The sequence below is a fragment of the Mustela putorius genome, unplaced genomic scaffold (assembly GCF_011764305.1).
Source record: "Mustela putorius furo isolate JIRA1106 unplaced genomic scaffold, ASM1176430v1.1 tig00003863_pilon_pilon_pilon, whole genome shotgun sequence".
NCBI lineage: Eukaryota > Metazoa > Chordata > Mammalia > Carnivora > Mustelidae > Mustela > Mustela putorius.
Genome location: NW_025422015.1, coordinates 31,540,647 through 31,563,293, shown reverse-complemented (window position 1 = coordinate 31,563,293; position 22,647 = coordinate 31,540,647). Strand labels below are relative to the sequence as shown.

General features: G+C 36.1%; 1 protein-coding gene across 2 annotated transcripts in view; it reads right to left on the bottom strand.

The window, feature by feature from the left end:
- The window catches only part of TBC1D32 (TBC1 domain family member 32), a 247,479-nt gene that overhangs the window by 150,902 nt on the left and 73,930 nt on the right, over positions 1–22,647 (bottom strand). For both annotated transcript variants that reach the window (XM_045066413.1, XM_045066412.1), the window contains exons 19-21: positions 14,050–14,188; positions 10,767–10,854; positions 8,714–8,832 (exon numbers count right to left, since the gene is read on the bottom strand). In XM_045066413.1, the coding sequence (XP_044922348.1) occupies positions 8,714–8,832; positions 10,767–10,854; positions 14,050–14,188 (346 nt within the window). The remainder of the gene's footprint in view (positions 1–8,713; positions 8,833–10,766; positions 10,855–14,049; positions 14,189–22,647) is intronic.

Here is a 22,647-nt window from a genome sequence, read left to right as displayed (position 1 = left end):
AGGAAGAGAGAGAATTTCAAGCAGACACCACACTGAGGGGGTGGCTTGACAGAAGGCTCAGATTTCACACTCCTAAGCCAAAACCAAGGCAAATGCTTAATGGACTGAGCCGCCTAACTGCCCCAACAGGCTTTTTTTTTTTTTTTTTTTTTTTTTTTTATTTATTTATTTGACAGACAGAGACCACAAGTAGGCAGAGAGGCAGGCAGAGAGAGAGGAGGAAGCAGGCTCCCCGCTGAGCAGAGAGCCCGATGCGGGGCTCGATCCCAGGACCCTGGGATCATGACCTGAGCCGAAGGCAGAGGCTTAACCACTGAGCCACCCAGGTGCCCCCCCAACAGGCTTTTATATACTCAACTCACCTACCTGCAATTTCTTTTCAGTCTGAAAATCCAAATATCCATCAGGTATCATTGTCCTTCAACCTGAAGAAATTCTTTTAGTGTTAAATAAAATGCAGGTTTGCTGGAAAATATTTTCTTAGCCTTTGAAGTTTAATTTACTTTTATCCTTGAGTATTTTTGCTGGATACAGAAATCTAGGTGGACTGGGCTTCTCCCCTTTCAGCACATTAAAGATATGCTATTATCTCCTGGCCTCTGCAGTTTCTAATTAGACATACTGCAGTTTCTAACAGCACACTTTACTGCTATTCCTCTGTGTATGCGATTTTCTATACCTTCTTTCCAGATTTTCTTTTTATCTTTACTTTTCAGCAGTTTGTATGTCTATAATGAGCCTTATTGTGGTTTCCTTTGCATTTTCATTCTTTGTATACTCTTCCTTGGGATTCACTAAGATTCTTGATCTGTAAGTTTACGTTTTTCAAGATATTTGGAAATTCAGTTTTTGTTTAATATCTTTCTGTCCCAATTCTCTTTCTCTTCAATATACCAATCAAATGTATTCAACCTCTTGATACAGGTCTCACAAATCACAGAAGCATCCCTTAGTTTTTCTCTCTGCTCTTCAGATTATATAATTTCTATTGATCTATCCCAAGTTCATGGACTAGTTTTTCTGTCATATTTAAATATTCTATTAAGCTCATCTAGAAAATTATTTCAGATAAAATGTTTAGTTCTAGAATTTCTATCTGGTTCTTTTAAATGGTTTCTATTTATCTACTACAATTTCCAGTTTCGTTACTCATTACAAGATTATCTTCCTTTGCATGCTACTTATAACAACAACTTCAAAATTCTTACAGATAATTCCAACTCAATCTCTATTACTTGCCTTTTTCTGGGTTTGAATCACATTTCTCTTATTCTCCATATGTCTAGTGATTATGGAATACATCCAATATATTATGAAAGATATATTCCACAATGCTGATTTTTTTGATTTTTGATTTTTTATAAACATATATTTTTATCCCCAGGGGTACAGGTCTGTGAATCACCAGTTTTACACACTTCACAGCACTCACCAAAGCACATACCCTCTCCATAATCCCATCCCCTTCTCCCAACCCCCCTCCCCCTAGCAACTCTCAGTTTGTTCTGTGAGATTAAGAGTCACTTATGGTTTGTCTCCCTCCAAATTCTATCTTGTTTCATTGATTCCTCTTCTACCCACTTAAGCGCCCATGTTGCATCACCACTTCCTCATATCAGGGAGATCATATGATAGTTGTCTTTCTCTGCTTGACTTATTTCGCTAAGCATGATACGCTCTAGTTCCATCCATGTTGTCGCAAATGGCAAGATTTCATTTCTTTTGATGGCTGCATAGTATTCCAATGTGTATATATACCACATCTTCTTGATCCATTCATCTGTTGATGGACATCTAGGTTCTTTCCATAGTTTGGCTATTGTGGACATTGCTGCTATAAACATTCGGGTGCACGTGCCCCTTTGGATCACTACGTTTGTGTCTTTAGGGTAAATACCCAGTAGTGCAATTGCTGGGTCATAGGGCAGTTCTATTTTCAACATTTTGAGGAACCTCCATGCTGTTTTCCAGAGTGGCTGCACCAGCTTGCATTCCCACCAACAGTGTAGAAGGGTTCCCATTTCTTCGCTTCCTCGCCAGCATCTGTCATTTCCTGACTTATTTTAGCCATTCTGAATGGTGTAAGGTGATATCTCATTGTGGTTTTGATTTGTATTTCCCTGATGCCGAGTGATATGGAGCACTTTTTCATGTGTCTGTTGGCCATCTGGATGTCTTCTTTGCAGAAATGTCTGTTCATGTCCTCTGCCCATTTCTTGATTGGATTATTTATTCTTTGGGTGTTGAGTTTGCTAAGTTCTTTATAGATTCTGGACACTAGTCCTTTATCTGATATGTCGTTTGCAAATATCTTCTCCCATTCTGTCAGCTGTCTTTTGATTTTGTTAACTGTTTCCTTTGCTATGCAAAAGCTTTGGATCTTGATGAAATGCCAATAGTTCATTTTTGCCCTTGCTTCCCTTGCCTTTGGCGTTGTTCCTAGGAAGATGTTGCTGTGGCTGAGGTCGAAGAGGTTGCTGCCTGTGTTCTCCTCAAGGATTTTGATCGATTCCTTTCACACATTGAGATCCTTAATCCATTTTTAGTCTATTTTCGTGTGTGGTGTAAGGAAATGGTCCAATTTCATTTTTCTGCATGTGGCTGTCCAATTTTCCCAGCACCATTTATTGAAGAGGCTGTCTTTTTTCCCATTGGACATTCTTTCCTGCTTTGTCGAAGATTAGTTGACTGTAGAGTTGAGGGTCTATTTCTAGGCTCTCTATTCTGTTCCATTGATCTATGTGTCTGTTTTTGTGCCAGTACCATGCTGTCTTGATGATGACAGCTTTGTAATAGAGCTTGAAATCCGGAATTGTGATGCCACCAACTTTGGCTTTCTTTTTCAATATCCCTTTGGCTATTCGAGGTCTTTTCTGGTTCCATATAAATTTTAGAATTATTTGTTCCATTTCTTTGAAAAAGATGGATGGTACTTTGATAGGAATTGCATTAAATGTGTAGATTGCTTTAGGTAGCATAGACATTTTCACAATATTTATTCTTCCAATCCAGGAGCATGGAACATTTTTCCATTTCTTTGTGTGTCTTCCTCAATTTCTTTCATGAGTACTTTATAGTTTTCTGAGTATAGATTCTGTGCCTCTTTGGTTAGGTTTATTCCTAGGTATCTTATGGTTTTGGGTGCAATTGTAAATGGGATTGACTCCTTGATTTCTCTTTCTTCTGTCTTGTTGTTGGTGTAGAGAAATGCAACTGATTTCTGTGCATTGATTTTATATCCTGACACTTTACTGAATTCCTGTATAAATTCTAGCAGTTTTGGAGTGGAGTCTTTTGGGTTTTCCACATATAGGATCATATTATCTGCAAAGAGTGATAATTTGACTTCTTCTTTGCCGATTTGGATCCCTTTAATTTCCTTCTGTTGTCTGATTGCTGAGGCTAGGACCTCTAGTACTATGTTGAATAGCAGTGGTGATAATGGACATCCTTGTGGTGTTCCTGACCTTAGCGGAAAAGCTTTCAGTCTTTCTCCATTGAGAATGATATTTGCGGTGGGTTTTTCATAGATGGCTTTGATGATATTGAGGTATGTGCCCTCTAACCCTACACTTTGAAGAGTTTTGATCAGCAAGGGATGCTATACTTTGTCAAATGCTTTTTCAGCATCTATTGAGAGTATCATATGGTTCTTGTTCTTTCTTTTATTGATGTGTTGTATCACATTGACTGATTTGCGGATGTTGAACCAACCTTGCAGCCCTCGAATAAATCCCACTTGGTCGTGGTGAATAATCCTTTTAATGTACTGTTGAATCCTATTGGCTAGTATTTTGGTGAGTATTTTCGCATCTGTGTTAATCAAGGATATTGGTCAATAGCTCTCTTTTTTGATGGGATCCTTGTCTGGTTTTGGGATCAAGGTGATGCTGGCCTCATAAAATGAGTTTGGAAGTTTTCCTTCCATTTCTATTTTTTGGAACAGTTTCAGGAGGATAGGAATTAGTTCTTCTTTAAATGTTTGGTAGAATTCCCCCAGGAAGCTGTCTGGCCCTGGGCTTTTGTTTGTTTGGAGATTTTTAATGACTGTTTCAATCTCCTTACTGGTTATGGGTCTGTTCAGGCTTTCTATTTCTTCCTGGTTCAGTTGTGGTAGTTTATATGTTTCTAGGAATGCATCCATTTCTTCCAGATTGTCAAATTTGTTGCGTAGAGTTGCTCATAGTTTGTTCTTATAATAGTTTGTATTTCTTTGGTGTCAGTTGTGATCTCTCCTCTTTCATTCATGATTTTATTTATTTGGGTCCTTTCTCTTTTCTTTTTGATAAGTTGGGCCGGGGTTTATCAATTTTATTAATTCGTTCAAAGAACCAGCTCCTAGTTTCGTTGATTTGTTCTATTGTTTTTTTGGTTTCTATTTCATTGATTTCTGCTCTGATCTTTATGATTTCTCTTCTCCTGCTGGGATTAGGGTTTGTTTCTTGTTCTTTCTCCAACTCCTTTAGGTGTAGGGTTAGGTTGTGTACCTGAGACATTTCTTGTTTCTTGAGAAAGGCTTGTACCGCTATATATTTTCCTCTCAGGACTGCCTTTGTTGGGTCCCACAGATTTTGAACCGTTATATTTTCATTATCATTTGTTTCCATGATTTTTTTCAATTCTTCTTTAATTTCCCGGTGGACCCATTCATTCTTTAGAAGGATGCTGTTTAGTCTCCATGTATTTGGGTTCTTTCCAAACTTCCTTTTGTGGTTGAGTTCTAGCTTTAGAGCATTGTGGTCTGAAAATATGCAGGGAATGATCCCAATCTTTTGATACCAGTTGAGTCCTGATTTAGGACCGAGGATGTGATCTATTCTGGAGAATATTCCATGTGCACTAGAGAAGAATGTGTATTCTGTTGCTTTGAGATGAAATGTTCTGAATATATCTGTGATGTCCATCTTGTCCAGTGTGTCATTTAAGGCCTTTATTTCCTTGCTGATCTTTTGCTTGGATGATCTGTCCCTTTCAGTGAGGGGAGTGTTAAAATCCCCTACTATTATTGTATTGTTGTTTATGTGTTTCTTTGATTTGGTTATTAATTGGTTTATATAGTTGGCTGCTCCCACATTGGGGGCATAGATATTTAAAATTGTTAGATCTTCTTGTTGGGAAGACCCTTTGAGTATGATATAGTGTCCTTCCTCATCTCTTATTATAGTCTTTGGCTTAAAATCTAATTGATCTGATATAAGGATTGCCACTCCTGCTTTCTGCTGATGTCCATTAGCATGGTAAATTCTTTTCCACCCCCTCACTTTAAATCTGGAGGTGTCTTCAGGCTTAAAATGAGTTTCTTGGAGGCAACATATAGATGGGTTTTTTTTTTATCCATTCTGATACCCTGTGTCTTTTGACAGAGGCATTTAGCCCATTAACATTCAGGGTAACTATTGAGAGATATGAATTTAGTGCCATTGTATTGCCTGTAAGGTGACTGTTACTGTATATGGTCTATGTTCCTTTCTGATCTACCACTTGTAGGCTCTCTCTTTGCTTAGAGGACCCCATTCAATATTTCCTCTAGAGCTGGTTTGGTGTTTGCAAATTCTTTCAGTTTTTGTTTGTCCTGGAAGCTTTTAATCTCTCCTTCTATTTTCAATGATAGCCTAGCTGGATATAGTATTCTTGGCTGCATGTTTTTCTCGTTAGTGCTCTGAAAATATCATGCCAGCTCTTTCTGGCCTGCCAGGTCTCTGTGGATAAGTCAGCTGCCAATCTAGTATTTTTACCATTGTATGTTACAGACTTCTTTTCCTGGGCTGCTTTCAGGATTTTCTCTTTGTCATTGAGACTTGTAAATTTTACTATTAGGTGACGGGGTGTGGGCCTATTCTTATTGATTTTGAGGGTTTGTTCTCTGAACCTCCTGAATTTTGATGCTCGTTCCCTTTGCCATATTGGGGAAATTCTCCCCAATAATTCTCTCCAGTATACCTTCTGCTCCCCTCTCTCTTTCTTCTTCTTCTGGAATCCCAATTATTCTAATGTTGTTTCATCTTATGGTGTCACTTATCTCTCGAATTCTCCCCTCGTGGTCCAGTAGCTGTTTGTCCCTCTTTTGCTCAGCTTCTTTATTCTCTGTCATTTGGTCTTCTATATCACTAATTCTTTCTTCTGCCTCATTTATCCTAAGAGTGAGAGCCTCCATTTTTGATTGCACCTCATTAATAGCTTTTATGATTTCAACTTGGTTAGATTTTAGTTCTTTTATTTCTCTGGAAAGGGCTTTTATATATCCTGAGAGGGTTTGTCTAATATCTTCCATGCCTTTTTCGAGCCAGGCTAGAACCTTGAGAATTGTCATTCTGAACTCTAGATCTGACATATTACCAATGTCTGTATTGATTAGGTCCCTAGCCTTCAGTACTGCCTCTTGTTCTTATTTTTGTGGTGAATTTTTCCGTCTTGTCATTTTATCCAGATCAGAGTTTATGGAGGAGCAAGTAAAATACTAAAAGGGTGGCAACAACTCCAGGAAAATATGCTTTAACCAAATCAGAAGAGATCCCAAATCGTGAGGGGGTAGAATGGGAATAAAAGAGGTTCATAAAGGGAGAGAGAAAAAAAATAAAGAACGAAAGAAAGAATTAAAAAAAAAGAAAACGAATAAAGAAAAATATAAAAAAGAAAAAATATATATATTAGATAAACTAGTTAAAAAACGTTATAAAAGAAAAGGGTAAAAGTTAAAAAAAATTTTTACCAGAAGGCAGAAAAAAAAAAACAAAAAATGAAAAAGAAAAAAATTAAATTTCTGCAAGACTAAAAAAAATCACAGGGAGAAAACCATGAGTTCCGTGCTTTGCTTTCTCCTCCTCTGGAATTTGGCTGCTCTCCTTGGTATTGAAACCGTACTCCTTGGTAGGTGAACTTGGTCGCCGCTGGATTTCTTGTTGATCTTCTGGGGGAGGGGCCTGTTGTAGTGATTCTCAAGTGTCTTTGCCCCAGGCGGAATTGCACCGCCCTTAACAGGGGCTGGGCTGAGTAATCCGCTCGGGTTTGCTTTCAGGAGCATTTGTTCCCTGAGCGCTTTCCGTAGAGTTCCGGAGGATGGGAATACAAATGGCGGCGTCCTGGTCTCCGGCCCGGAGGAGCCGAGAGCCCGGGGCCCCACTCCTCAGTGCGCCCTCAGAGAACAGCGCCCAGTTACTCCCGTCTGCCTGACCTCCGGCCGCGCTCCGAGCTCACCGAGCCTGCGACCGGTTCAAGGTAACACCGAGCTGTGATCTTACTGTTGGCTCTGTCTCTGTAGCCGGCTTTCCCATTCCAATACCCGCAAGCTCTGTGACACTCAGACACCCGCGATCCTTCTGTGACCCTGTGGGACCTGAGGCCACACTGACCCCGCGTGGGCTTCGCCCCGGTTTAGCCTCTGGAGCGATGTCCCTCAGCGGAACAGACTTTTAAAAGTCCTGATTTTGTGCGCCGTTGCTCCGCCGCTTGACGGGAGCCGGCCCCTCCCCCCGGCGTCTATCTTCCCGTCGCTTTGGATTCACTTCTCCGCCAGTCCTACCTTTCAGAAAGTGGTTGTTTTTCTGTTTCCAGAATTGCTGTTCTTCTTCTCTTCGATCTGCCGATGGATTTGCAGGTGTTTGCAATCTTTAGATAAGCTATCTAGCTGATCTCCGGCTAGCTGAAGTAGTCTCAGCCAGCTACTTCTCCGCCATCTTGACTCCTCCCTCCACAATGCTGATTTTAACTTAACCGTTTAACAGGGCAAATTCAAGCTCTAAACTCTGACCTCTGTGGTAAGAACATCTGATATCTCTTGAGTCCAAGTTCAGGGGAGAGTCTTATATTTGGATGGCATACAAACAAAATTTAAGTGCTCCCTATGTACTTCTCTCCTTCCCAGAGACTTCCTTCCATGTGCCAGCTGCTGTGTAGCCCTAAAACTCTTCTCTTTTGATTTTTCAAACTTGTTAGAATATGGATATCTCTGTGGATTCTTGCCCTCAGGCAAAAGTCTGTTAAATCCAGAATCTCAAGCAGTCCAATCTATTCATCTGCACACTGTCTCCCCTCCTTTTTTGGGGGTTGGGGGGAGTCTCTTTTTAGCCATTCTGTTGCTTTTTTAAGTCTCTTTTCAAGAGTTTGTGTTTACTACTGGAGGGAAGTAGCCTAGCATTACAGAAAACAAAATTTCATTTTTTAAAATAATTTTATAACATTTTCTTTTAAACTTTCCCAGCCTGCCATAAAGTCAAAGTTAGGAATTCTCAAGTCATTTAGCTTTGGTGAAATTTGGGAAATATGTCAAATACATAAAAGCCATTGAATTATAATAGAACATTGTATAGGTACTTTAGAATTTCTCCTTTTTTGGCACATTACTCTAAATGACAATTTTCTATTAGATTTAAACAAAGGGCAAAAGCTTCCTCCTTTTTTTTTTTTCCTTTGGTTGATTGGTTTTTGTTTTAGGGTTTTGGTAGGGTGAGTGAGGTTGTTTTTCATAATGTCTGCTGTGTCTTACTCTTCGATAGAAAAAAATTACAGTAAAAACAATGTGAAAGGAAAACATTCTTACGAAATGCAATTCCCATTAAACACTAGTAGTTCTAACCACTTTTTGAAAACAAAAAAAAAAATTAGAACTGAAACAAAGGAGTTAAAAGAAAGTTAGGAAAAGCTGCTGATTGTAACCTAATATATATAAAGTCAGGATGAAGTAATTTCTGAGAGAGATACCCAGATCATTCCCTACCTTTTGACAGCTCCGGTCAATAGGATCCACTGGAGTAGATCTGGGATGGGTTACTCTAACATCATCTCTTCCACATTCCAGATTGGCCCATAATTCAGTTATAAGTGCATTAATAAATCCTAAGAAGAATTATTTTACATTATTTTACTATTTCTTGGGATTATAGAGAAATACATAATTATCCCTCTGACAAGACTGGTCCACAGTGACAACAGACACATACTTACATCTTGAGTAAAAAATAACTTCTAACCTTGGTAAAAATTGTATCTCCTACTGTTCACTATATCTTCATGATACCTCACTGTCATAAAACTGCATAATGACTAAATTCTGAGACACTATCTCCCTGGAGAACTGAATTTTGAGTCTTACATAAAATTTATCCCTTAGCCAATAACATCTGAGCATGTTTTCCTGAAAAATAAGATTTATACTTTACTCTGCAAATGGGCCAACAATGAAAGGTGGCTGAAAGGTTGTATGTGTGTGTGTGTGTGTGTGCATGTGTGTAGGAGCTATCAGGAGGCAGGGTAGGCAAACAGTGTGTGTTCCTTATCCCAATATATATACTAATATAACTTTTTTTTAAATTCTTATGCTTGAAACAATTGAATTTCACACAACTTTTGGCTCAACAGAATTTAAATTCTCATGAGTAAGATACTATATGACTAAATGAAAGTGATTATTAAGGTTGATTATTAAATTTTTATGAAGAATCAAATTACATAAAAAAGTGTAAGAATATCTAATAAAATCAGTAAGTTCATAATAACATCAGAGCAGAAAGGCTCCTGTGATATAAAAGAAAAAATATGGAATCTGAAATAAAAAATATCAGGGTTGAAATTATAAACCTGCCAGCTTAATAGTGGTATGTCCTTATACAAATCCCTTAACTTCTTAGAGCATCAGTTCCCCCTTTTGAAAATTGAAATACTGCTATATTTGAGGGCTGACATGAAGTATAAATGGGATGATACATGTAGAGTTACTAATATACTACCCTAAGACATCATAGGAACTCAATCAGTGTTAGTCTTCTCTCCATTGCCCTGTAAGATAACTGATATCATGAGGCTTAGAAGCTTAATGACTTGGCCAACAGGGAAATCTGAGGTTAAATCTAGTCTCCATATGCTTCCATTAATGTGCCTCTACTATGGAAATATATTAGATTATATACCAAATAGAAGAAGAAATAAGTTGTTCAGTTTATGACAACTTCTACCAAGAAACATGTTTCATAATATTCCAAATTAGCTTGTCAAAAAGCTTTTAAGATATATTATAGTAAAATATTTTCATTTAAGGAGAGAATCAGTTGTGGTCAGTGATGTTAGAATTCATCAACCCTAAGCTTTCAAAAATATAACCATAGAATCTCTATTAGAGGTATGTCTTGTCTCTGGTTCAGGGTTCAGATAACCTTAGATATCTTAAGTTAGCAATGTTTAAACTTCTTAAAAATCCAATCCATAGTAGATAATACATGCTGACTGCAAATACAGTGGTGAAAACTAAGTGGTAAGAGGAAAGCTTTCAAGAAGCAAAAGAGGAAGAAGGGAAATAAGGAAATGGGATGTATGTATGTATGCTAACTATTGTGGTTGTAAATTCTGAAGCATATACAGGCCACTAAAACTGAGCATTAAGAAATCCTGTAAGATTCAAAAAAGGAAAAAAGAAAAAAAGAAATCCTGTAAGATTCAGCTGTACTGAGAGGACAACATCCTTTTGATTTATAACATAAAGACAATTTTCTAAAGCATCAAGTACTTCTCAGTTTAATTCATTATGTTCCCTATTCTCAAAAAAGAGAACAAGGCTGTGTGTACATATATCTTTCAAGAGAAAAAAAATCCCATTGCAATTTCATGGAAGTGAAAAAATAAAGGACACTCTGTAACTTTCCCTTACCTAAGAGAAAGTAACAGGGAAAAGAACTTTAGAGTAAACATCCTGAGAGCTGATCATGCCAGTTAAATTCTCCGTCGGCCTGCTCATTTTATTTAAAATAATCAGAATTCTAATTAAAAGGAAAACTTACCCGAACTTTGTAGTGCTATTGCACCTGCTGCTGTGGATGCCACTTGTGTCACCAAAACTCCATAGCCAAACTTTTTATGCCTGCTGATCTAACAACATAAGTAAGGAACAATGAAAAGCAGGAAAACATAAAATGCTAATACTTTCTTCATACGTTACAGGCAGAGTAACTGATTCTCCTTATTACAGTACTACACATTCTTTCAGGTAAAGATAATTAGCAGCAAACACAAATCAGACACCCTATCAATGAGTTAATATTTTTCACAATCCTATTTCAGATATAGGTCCTAGCCCTAGCCTTCAAATTAAGTAGATTTTTGCCTTGAATGAGTCACTTCTCTAGGTCTCAGTCTCTTCATACATAAAATAAGCTACTTTGACCAGATGAAGATTAACATGCCTTCTGACTTTAAATTGTATTATTTTATTCCTTAGTTTAGTTCTTCAATAATAAATTTCCTCATTAATAAATCTGTATTATCAGTTGAACTATACTTATAAATAGCCGAGAAACTTTAAAAAATAGTATCTTCTTAATGGTAATTATTTTTAGAGGAAATCTGATTTTTTTCTCCTTGTGATATATATATATATATCACAAACACACACACACAAAGAATTCTCATCAGTAACACACAGGTTTCTAAACAGTGTTGTGGAAAACCTTGGATAATTTGTTATGTCCCAAAGAGAGTACTATACATATATTCATGGTAAAGCACAAAAATAGCACGCTTGGCAAAAAACAGAATATGAAAATAATAAACATTAAAAAATATTCCTTCTCAGATCTTAGTTATGACCAGGTTGGCTAATAAAATGGCTGAATTCTAAACAAAGTTAACTAACCATTTATAATTTTTATTTTTTCAACATTCCATTAAAAGGATCTGTTTTAATCAAATTTTAAAAATACAAACTGTACGTTCAGATTTGAGGGCAAAAAGAAAAGTAGGAAGGAACTAAAAGATCATGGGAAAGAATTAGATTTCTTCAATTTTCTGCTATTCATGTTTTATAAGTTTGCTTTCCTTTTCTAATTTTATTACTTATCTTTTCCACTTTCCTTAATTTACCATACATTAGTTCTGTAGTTAGATAACACAGAGGTACAGAAATATGAATTTTTTTTTCCTGCTTGCCCTCCTCTGTAATAACTCAAAAAATACCTTACACATCAGTCATCCCCACTGACTCTGCTGATTTTGATACTAATAGCCACAGGAGCCTCCCAAATTCATATTAAGTACTGAAAAGGAAGAGGCAAAGCAAAACTTCAGAAAAGTTAGACATGCTTGACTAAAGTATGACTTAACTTTCAGGAACACTGTTAAAGACAAGTTCTAGTCTTACTGCCTTCAGTAACTAGGTGTGAGTATTCACAGATCATTTTACAAAATGTGGATCTCTACTTTCTCTTCAGCAAAATTAAGGAAATGGACTAGTAGTTTTCGTACAAGATATCAGAGAGTCTAAATTTTCAAAAAATGTCCTGAATAGCATAAAGCATCATTAAAATATTGAATCATATTATAAGGTTGTGCATTACTGAGATTTAGGGAACAGTATCCTCTATTATAACCACCAGTGTGGTACAAAAGAAGGCTAAATTCTTTAAATATTCATAAATGTTAAAACAATGACATCTAGTCTTAGATATATGATCACAGTAGCAAAAGTTATGTATGCATAGTCTCAAGCATCTGAGAAAGAAAAATGTCTTTGAATTGCTTTAGTATTTTCAAAAATGTAAAAAACAAAACAAAATAAAACAAAAAAACCACACACACACACAAAAGAAAAAACACAAACAAACAAACAAAAAAACCCACCCAAATGGTTAATTAAGTACACAAGGAGATTCAAACTCACCAGCAGAGAAATTCATATTAAAATGACAAATTCATTTATGTAAACTTAAAACTCCCAAAAACCTTAAATATTTACTATAGTCTGAATATTTGTGTCCCTATAAAATTCATGTGTTGAAATCCTAAACCCCAAAGGTGATATAGTGAATGGGACCTTGATTAGATCATGAGGTGGTTGAGTCCCCAAGAATAGGATTAGTACTCTTCCAAAAAAGATCCCGGAGAGCTCCCTAGCCCTTATCCATGTGAGGATACAATGACACATCTATGATCAGAAGAGGGCCCTCACCTGACCACACTGGCATCCTGATCGTGGACTTCCAGGCTCCAGAATTGTAAGCAATAAATGTGTGCTGTTTATAAACCACACAATCAATGGTATTTTAACAGCCTAAATGGACTAAGACAATATTTGACAAGAAGTATCCACACCCCAAGATACTATACATATTAAACACATTAGCATGGAACCCAGGGATAAAGGAATACATGCCAGGTGAAATGGAAGTGTGACTCAGAAATGGCAGAGGAATCAAATTAATCAAAACAGATACCTTACATGCACAGATGAGAAGAGATGCCATAAACTGTGGTATATAAATAACTAAGTTCTCTATACTTGAGGTCCAACTAGATAAGAAATAAAAACACATCTGCACATACAAACCTAATATCATAAACCCATGAACAAATTTTCATATGTTTTATTTGTGAAGGGATGCTTAGGGCCCTCCCTCATAAACCATCTACTCTTCCAGGCAAAAACTCTAAGTTATTTGTGTTTTTATAAGTTTAAGCAAAAGCAGGAAATTAGAACTGAAGAACAAATAAAATGTTATTTACAACCTGGTAACCTAGTAACATCAATATACAACAGCTGCCAGAAACAAGACACAATTTAAAAGCATACATATGATCCAAAAAGCCAAGTTCAGGGATGTTTATGCTATCACAGCAAGAAGCTGAATACACCTCAATGAACTTCTGAGAAAGGGCTAAATTATGCTCGACATTTTAACAGTATCAGTAAAATACCTCAACAAGTATTTTTTTTAATGTGAGAACTAAATTCTTATTAACATGTGCATTTAAGCCCAATGAGGTTTATCCCCTTCCTGAAAGTCCATCCAGTTTTAGTGTAATCAAAATTTATTGTATTTATAACACATCTGGATGGTTAAATGTATTTTTCAATTCCATCTGGTTACTTCCCATCCTGTAAACACATCCATAGAGAGCAACATCAATTCAAATGCTTTCCTGAAAAAATATCAAGTTAAAAATTACAATGCTATATGGCTTTTTAATTGGGGTTTAATAACCTCTTCTGCAGAGAAGACAGAATGATGTTCTTAATGGCTTTTACAACAACAAAAATTCTTTTTGACTGCGGCAGATGGTAATTCATACCTGTAATTTTTTTGCATATCGGTTGAACATAAATGTCACACATTCATTGATGGCACCTGTTCTTTGAAGAAAGAGTAGTCCTTTGGGAGTGGCAGCAAAATTTAGTAAATCATCTAACAAATTCTCTTCCCAAGCCATACTGAAACAGGTAAAAGAAAGGTATACATTTCATTATTACACTCAAAACTGAAAAGAAAATAATTTCAGCTTAATACTGCTAATAAACTTACAGAGTACGTACTGATGCCCAAGTATGCAGTTTTAAAAAGTAAGATAAATAAAAAGTATGGTTTCCATGAGAGTGAGTTATTTTATATTTTCTATGCCAATAATTTTCTTCCACTTTAATCAAATGTTAACTATAGGTGTCAGCATTTTTATTACATCTAGTTTCTCTCATCTTCACTTTAATTTCATTCTCTTCTCCTACCATAATTCTGCTGGGCCTGAATCCCCAAGCCCCAACTCTACCTTATTTCCATACTTTCTTTTCATTACAGAGTATCTGTCTTTCAACTTTATAAGGCATATCAGGAACAGTACCTTTATTTTCATAGGTTTTTAATTTTATTTTTAGAGAATGATGTTTTTTTTCCTCAAACTCTTTTAAAAGGAAGGACAGTAACATTCTCCAGAGAAAAATTCTGCAACATTCAGAAGACAGAGTTAATAGGAGAGTCAGAGCAAGAAATGCGGAAATGTAGGGGGGGATATGAGCACTTCATTTGGAAGTACCAAAAGGAGAAAATGGATTACCTACTCGATAGTCCTAGTCATCTGGAAAGAAACTTTGCATATAAAAATAGGCAAAAAAACAGTATCTACATGTATAGTGAAATTTTGAGTACGGAGATGAATGCCATTTTCCCCCAAGGAAGTATCAGAAGTCTTTTTTGAAAAGGACTGTAAAGAAATTTGAAATTTAAAATTGAATGATTAGTTCATGTTTTGACATCTATCCCGCTGTACCAGTAACACAAAGCAATGGCCAAAGATATAACCATGTTCAAATAACAAATTCCACTATGGACAGAGAACAGAAATACAAAGAAATAGAACTCTACTTTTAAGGTAAATGCAGGCAACAGAAACCAAATTTATTGTTCCAGTAGGATATAAAGGACTAACGGAATTACCTCCGAGACACAAGACTAGTGCTAGACTCACTGCTTAAACCTAAGACTGGATAAGACTAATAAAAATAATATATATTTAACCAGATTAAAACAAAATTTATATACTTAAAAAATACTACATACATAGTTTGGCTATTGTGGACATCGCTGCTATAAACATTCGGGTGCACGTGCCCTTTGGATCACTACATTTGTATCTTTAGGGTAAATACCCAGGAGTGCAATTGCAGGGTCATAGGAAAGTTCTATTTTTAATTTCTTGAGGAATCTCCACACTGTTCTCCAAAGAGGCTGCACCAACTTGCATTCCCATCAACACTGTGGGAGGGTTCCCCTTTCTCCACATCCCCTCCAACACATGTTGTTTCCTGTCTTGCTAGTTTTGGCCATTCTAACTGGTATAAGGTGATATCTCAATGTAGTTTTAATTTGAATCTCCCTGATGGCTAGTGATGATGAACATTTTTTCATGTGTCTGAGAGCCATCTGTATGTCTTTATTGGAGAAGTCTCTGTTCCTATCTTCTGCCCATTTTTTGATATGATTGTCTGTTTTGTGTGTGTTGAGTTTGAGGAGTTCTTTATAGATCCTGGATATCAACCTTTTGTCTCTACTGTCATTTGCAAATATCTTCTCCCATTCCGTGGGTTGCCTCTTTGTTTTATTGACTATTTCCTTTGCTGTGCAGAAGCTTTTGATTTTGATGAAGTCCCAAAAGTTCATCTTTGCCTTTGTTTCCTTTGCCTTTGGAGACATATCTTGAAAGAAATTGCTGTGGCTGATATCGAAGAGATTACTGCCTATGCTCTCCTCTAGGACTCTGATGGAGTCCTGTCTCACATTGAGGTCTTTTATCCATTTTGAGTTTATCTTTGTGTATGGTGTAAGAGAATGGTCGAGTTTCATTCTTCTACATATAACTGCCCAGTTTTCCCAGCACCATTTATTGAAGAGACTGTCTTTTTTCCACTGTATATTTTTTCCTGTTTTGTTGAAGATTATTTGCCCATAGAGTTGAGGGTCCAGATTATATCTTTTTCTTGGTTTCATTTTTCTTCTTTCCTTTTTCAACCAACATCTTACCAATTCCTTTTTTTAAATCTTTTTAATTTTTCATTGTTATAGTCATATTTTATTTCTTTACTATATTTAACCTTATTTTTTTGTATATACATAAGTTTTTCTTGCTTTAAGGATCTGGGATACAGTTTCCTCTAACGGACAAAAATATACCTTAAATCTAGTGTATGGATTTGTTCAAGTTTCCCAGCTGATCACATTCTCTCTTATTTTTAAATTGTTTTTGTTCCTTTTTCAACCAACTTATTTTATCAATTCCTTTTCTAAAATCTTTTTTAATTTCCATCTTTATAGCAATATTCCATCCCTTCATCATATCTCCCCTTATTTTTTGTATATACAGATGTTTTTCTTTCTTTAAACTTTTGGGAGGCATTTTTTTCTAACAGAGTAACATATGCCCCAAATTTAGTATGTGGCTCCATTCTATTCCCCAGTATGATCATATTCTTTTTTTTTCTTTTCCTTTCTTTTTGCCCCGATTTTGGGTCTCTTGTTTAGTGTGTATTTTTATGGGGCTGTTGTTACCCTTTTAGCATTTTATTCTCTCATTTATCTATCCTTCTTTGGACAAAGTGACAAAATGAAAAAGCTCACCTCAAAAAAAAAAAAAAAAATAGAATAAGAGGCAGGACCAACTGGCAGGGACCTAATCAATATGGATATTAATAAGATGTAGGAACTAGAGTTCATAATGACAATTATAAAGATAATAGTTGGGCTTGAAAAAAGCATAAAAGATACTAAAGAATCCCCTTTTGAAGATATAAAAGAACTAAAATCTAACCAAGTTGAAATTAAAAAGGCTATTAACAACATGCAATAAAAAATGGAGGCACTAACTGCTAGGATAAATGAGGCAGAAGGGAGAATCAGGGATACAGAACAACAAATGATGGAGAATAGAAGCTGAGATAAAAGAGAAGTGGATCATGAGGGGAGATTCAAGAGATAAGTGACACCATAAGACAAAACAATATTGGAATATTTGGGATCCAAGAAGAAGAAGAAAAAGAGAGAGGGGGCAGAAGGAATACTAGAGCAAATTATAGTGGAAAACTTCCCTAATTTGGGGAAGGAAGCAGACATCAAAACCCAAGAGGCACAGAGAACCCCTCTCAAAATCAATAAAAATAGATCAACACCCCGTCATATAATAGTAAAACTTAAAAGTCTCAGAGACAAAGAGAAAATCCTAAAAGCCCCTCAGGACAAGAAGTCTGCAACCTACGATGGTAGAAACATTAGATTCACAGCAGTCCACAGACACCTGGTAGGCCAGAAAGAACCGGCATGATATATTCAGGGCACTAAATGAGAAAAATATGCATCTAAGAATACTATATCCAGCTAGGCTGATTATAGTAGGAGAGAAAAAAAGAGAACAAAAATGGGGAGAGAAAAAGAAAACAAAAATGGGGAGAGAAAAAAATCTTCAAAGACCAAAAAAAAAAAAAAAAAACCCTAAAAGATTTGCAAACACCAAGTCAGCCTTATACAGCCCTATAGGAAATACTGAAAGGGGTCCTTTAAACAAAGAGAGAGCCCAAAAGTAACACAGATCATAAAGGAACAGAGATAATATACACTAACACTAACAGTCACCTTACAGGGAATACAAGAGCACTAAATTCATATATTCCAATAGTTACCCTGAATGTAAATGGGATAAATGTCCCAATCAAAAGACACAGGGTATCAGATTGGATTAAAAAACAAGACCCATCAATACACTATCTGCAAGAGACTCATTTTAAATCCAAAGACACCTCGGGATTGAAAGTGAGGGGGTCGTAAACCATTTACCACACTAATGGACATCAAAAGAAAGATGGGGTAGCAATCCTTATATCAGACACATTAGATTTTAAACCAAAACTATAGTAAGAGATGAGGAAGAACACTATTATCATATTTAAGGAGTCTATCCAACAAGAAGATCTTACAATTTTAAATATCTATGCCCCTAACATGGGAGTAGCCAATTATATAAGCCAGTTAATAACAAAATCAAAGAAACACATCAACAATAATAAAATAAAACTAGGGGAATTTAACACCCCCTTCAATGAAATAGAGACAGATCATCTGAGCAAAAGATCAACAAGGAAATAGGCTTTAAATGACACATTGGATCAAATGGAAGTCACATATATATTCAGAACATTCCATCTCAAAGCTACAGAATACACATCCTTTGCTAGTGTACATGGAAAATTCTCCAGAATAGATCACATCCTGGGTCACAAATCAGGTCTCAACTGGTACCAAAACATTGGGATCATTTCCTGAACATTTTTGGACCACAATGCTTTCAAACTAGAACATAAACACAAGAGGAAAATTGGAAAGAATTCAAATAAATGGAGGACAAAGAGCATCCTACTAAAGAATGAATGGGTCAACCAGGAAATTAAAGAAGAATTTTTAAAAATTCACAGAAACAAATGAAAATGCAAACACAACTGTCCAAAGTCTTTGGGATGCAGCAAAGGCAATCCTAAGAGGAAAATATATAACAATACAAGCCTTTCTCAAGAAAAAAGAAAGGTCTCAATTATACAACCTAAGTCTGCACCTAAAGAAGCTGGAGAAAGAACAAAAAAATAAAGCCTAACCCCAGCAGGACAAGAGAAATAATAAAGATTGCGGCAGATACCAATGAAGTGGAAACCAAAAGAACAGTAGAACAGATCAACAAAAGTAGGAACTGGTTCTTTGACAGAATGAATAAGACTGATAAACCCATGGCCAGACTTATCAAAAAGAAATGGACCCAAATTGTCAAAATCATGAATGAAAGAGGAAAGATCACAACCAACACTAAAGAAATACAAACAATAATAAAAACATATTATGAGCAACTATATGCCAGCATATTCGACAATATGGAAGAAATGGATGCATTCCTAAAGACATACAACTACCAAAACTGAATCAGGAAGAAATAGAAAACCTGAACAAACCCAAAACCAGTAAGGAAATTTAAGCAGTCTTTAAAAATCTCCCAAGAAACAAGAGCTCAGGGCCAGATGGCTTCCCAGGGGAATTCTAACAAACATTTAAAGAAGAATTAATAACTATTTTCTCTTGAAACTGTTCAAAAAAAAAAAAAAAAAAAACAGAAATGGAAGGAAACTTCCAAACTAATTTTATGAGGCCTACATGACTTTGATCCCAAAACCAGACAAAGACCCCATCAAAAAGGAGAATTACAGATCAATATCCCTGATGAACACAGATGCAAAAATTCTCACCAAAATACTAGCTAATAGGATCCAACAGTACATTAAAAGGATTACTCACCACAACCAAATGGGATTTATTCCTGGGCTGCAAGGATGGTTCAACATCCACAAATCAATCAATGTTATACAATATACTAATAAAAGAAAGGACAAGAACCATATGATACCCTCAATAGATGCTGAGAAAACATTTGACGAATTATAGCACTCTTGATGAAAGAGTGTAGGGATAGTGGGTACGTACCTTAATATCACAAAAGCCATCTATGAAAAACCTAAGCAAATATCACTCTCAATGGGGAAAAACAGAGATTTTCCCCTAAGGTCAGGAACACGGTGGGAAAGTCCACTTTCACCACTGCTATTCAACATAGTACTAGAAATCCTAGCCTCAGCAATCACACAACAAAAAGAAACAAAAGGCATCCAAATCAGCAAAGAAGTCAAACTCTCACTCTTTGTAGATGATATGATACTTTACATGGAAAATCCAAAAGACTCCACTCCAAAACACTAGAACTCATACAGGAATTCAGGAATTCAGTAAAGTATTATATAAAATTATGTAAATATAAAATCAATGCAAAGAAATCAGTTGTATTTCTATACAACAACAAAACAGAAAAAAGAGAAATTAAGGAGTAGATTTCATTTACAACTACACCCAAAACTGTAATATACCTAGGAATAAATCTAACCAAAGAGGCAAAGAATCTGTAGTCAGAAAACTATAGAATAATCATGAAAGAAATTGAGGAAGACACAAAGAAACGGGAAAATGTTCCATGTTCATGGATTGGAAGAATAAATATTATGACAATGTCCATGCTACCTAGAGCAATGTTTAATGCAATCCCTACCAAAATACCATCAACTTTTTTCAAGGAAATGGAACAAATAATCTTAAAATTTAAATATAACCAGAAAAGACCCCAAATATCCAGAAGAATGTTGAAAAAGAAAACCAAAGCTGGCAGCATCACATTTCTAGACTTCAAGTTCTATTACAAAGCTGTCACCATCAAAACAGTATGGTACTGGCACAAAAACAGACACACAGATCAATGGAACAGACTAGAGAGCCCAGAAATGGACCGTCAAATCTATGGTAAACCAAACTTCAACAAAGCAGTAAAGAATGTCCAATGGAAAAAAGACAGTCTCTTCACAAATGATGTTGCAGAAATTGGGACAGCCACACGCAGAAGAATGAAACTGGACCACTTCCTTATACCACGCAAAAAACAGACTCAAAGTGAACGAAAGACCTGAACATGAGACAGGGATTCATCAAAATCCTTGAGGAGAACACAGGCAACAACCTCTTTGACCTCAGCTCCAACAACTTTTTCCTAGACACATAGCTAAAGACAAGGGAAGCAAGGGCAAAAATGAACAACTGGGACTTCATCAAAATAAAAAGATTTTGCACAGAAAAGGAAACAATCAACAAAACCAAAAGACAACTGACAGAATGGGAGAAGACATTAGCAAATGACATATGAGACAAAGGACTAGTATCCAAAGTATCCAAATCTATAAGGAACTTATCAAACTCAACAGCCAAAGAACAAATAATCCAATCAAGAAATGGGAAGAGGACATGAACAGACATTTTTGCAAAGAAGACATCCAAATGACCAAATAACACATGAAAAAGTGCTCAACATCTCTTGGCATCAAGGAAATACAAATCAAGACCTCAATGAGATACCACCAGTCAGAATGGCTAAAATTAACAAGTCAGGAAACAACAGGTGTGATAAGGATGCAGAGAAAGGGGAAGAGAAAGGGAACCCTCCTACACTGTTGGTGGGAATGCAAGCTAGTGTGCCCACTCTGGAAAACAATATGGAGGTTTCTCAAAAAGTTGAAAATAGAACTACCCTATAACCCAGTAATTGCACTATTGGGCATTTACCCAAAGATACAACAAAGGTAGTGATATGAAGTGGCACATGCACCCCAATGTTTATAGCAGCAATGTCTACAATAGCCAATCTATGGAAAGAGCCTAGATGTCCATCAACAGATGAATGAATAAAGAAGATGTGATATATATATATCACACATATACATACACACACATATACATACAGTGGAATATTATGTAGCCATCAAAAACTGAAATCTTGCCATTTGCAACGATATGGATGGAAAAGAGGGTATTATGCTAAGTGAAATAAGTCAATCTGAGAAAGACAATTATCAGATGATCTCACTGATATGAGGAATTTGAGAAAAAAGAGGATCACAGGGAAAGGGAGGGGAAAATGAAACAAGATGAAACCAGAGAGGGAGACAAACCATTAGAGACTCTTAATCTTCGGAAACAAACTGAGGGTTGCTGGAGTGGAGGAGGGCAGGAGGGATGGGGTGGCTGGGTGATGAACACTGGGGAGGGCATGTGCTATGGTGAGCACTGTGAATTATGTAAAATTGATGAATCACAGGCCTATACCCTTGAAACAAGTAATATATGTTAATTAAAATAAAATAAAATAGTATTACATATAATGAAATGCTTCTGCATGTATAACACAGGCTCTAAAAGTGGGGCTTTGGCAATCCATAAGCCTAGGGCAACAGGAAGCCACAGACAGAGCCTCATTTCTAGAAATGAACACATGATCAATTTATTTTTTAGTTCTTTAGTTCTATCTGTGATATTTACATCATCACTGAGATGATGTAAAATTCCAACACAATATTTATTTAAAATATGACTATAAAAAGAAAAAAAACATTAAACTGCACAGGAAGAAATGAACAGAAAAACTTAAGTAGGGAGAAACAGTAAGGGAAGAGGAGAAAAGTAGGGAAGGAAACAAACAAATAAAGATTCTCTTAATTCCACTACTAGGTATTTACCCAAAAAAATACAAAAACACTAATTTAAAAAGATATATCCCCTATGTTTATAGCAGCATTATTTACAATAGCTAAACACAGAAGCAGTTAAAGTGTCTATCATTAGACGAAAGAAGAAGAGTGGTATATAAGTGTGCATGTGTGTGGTCTGTGTGTATATATTTATGTGTGCACACACACACATAATGGAATAGTACTTAGCCATAAAAGAGAATGAAATCATGCTATTTTCAATAACATGGATGGAGCTACAAAGTACAATG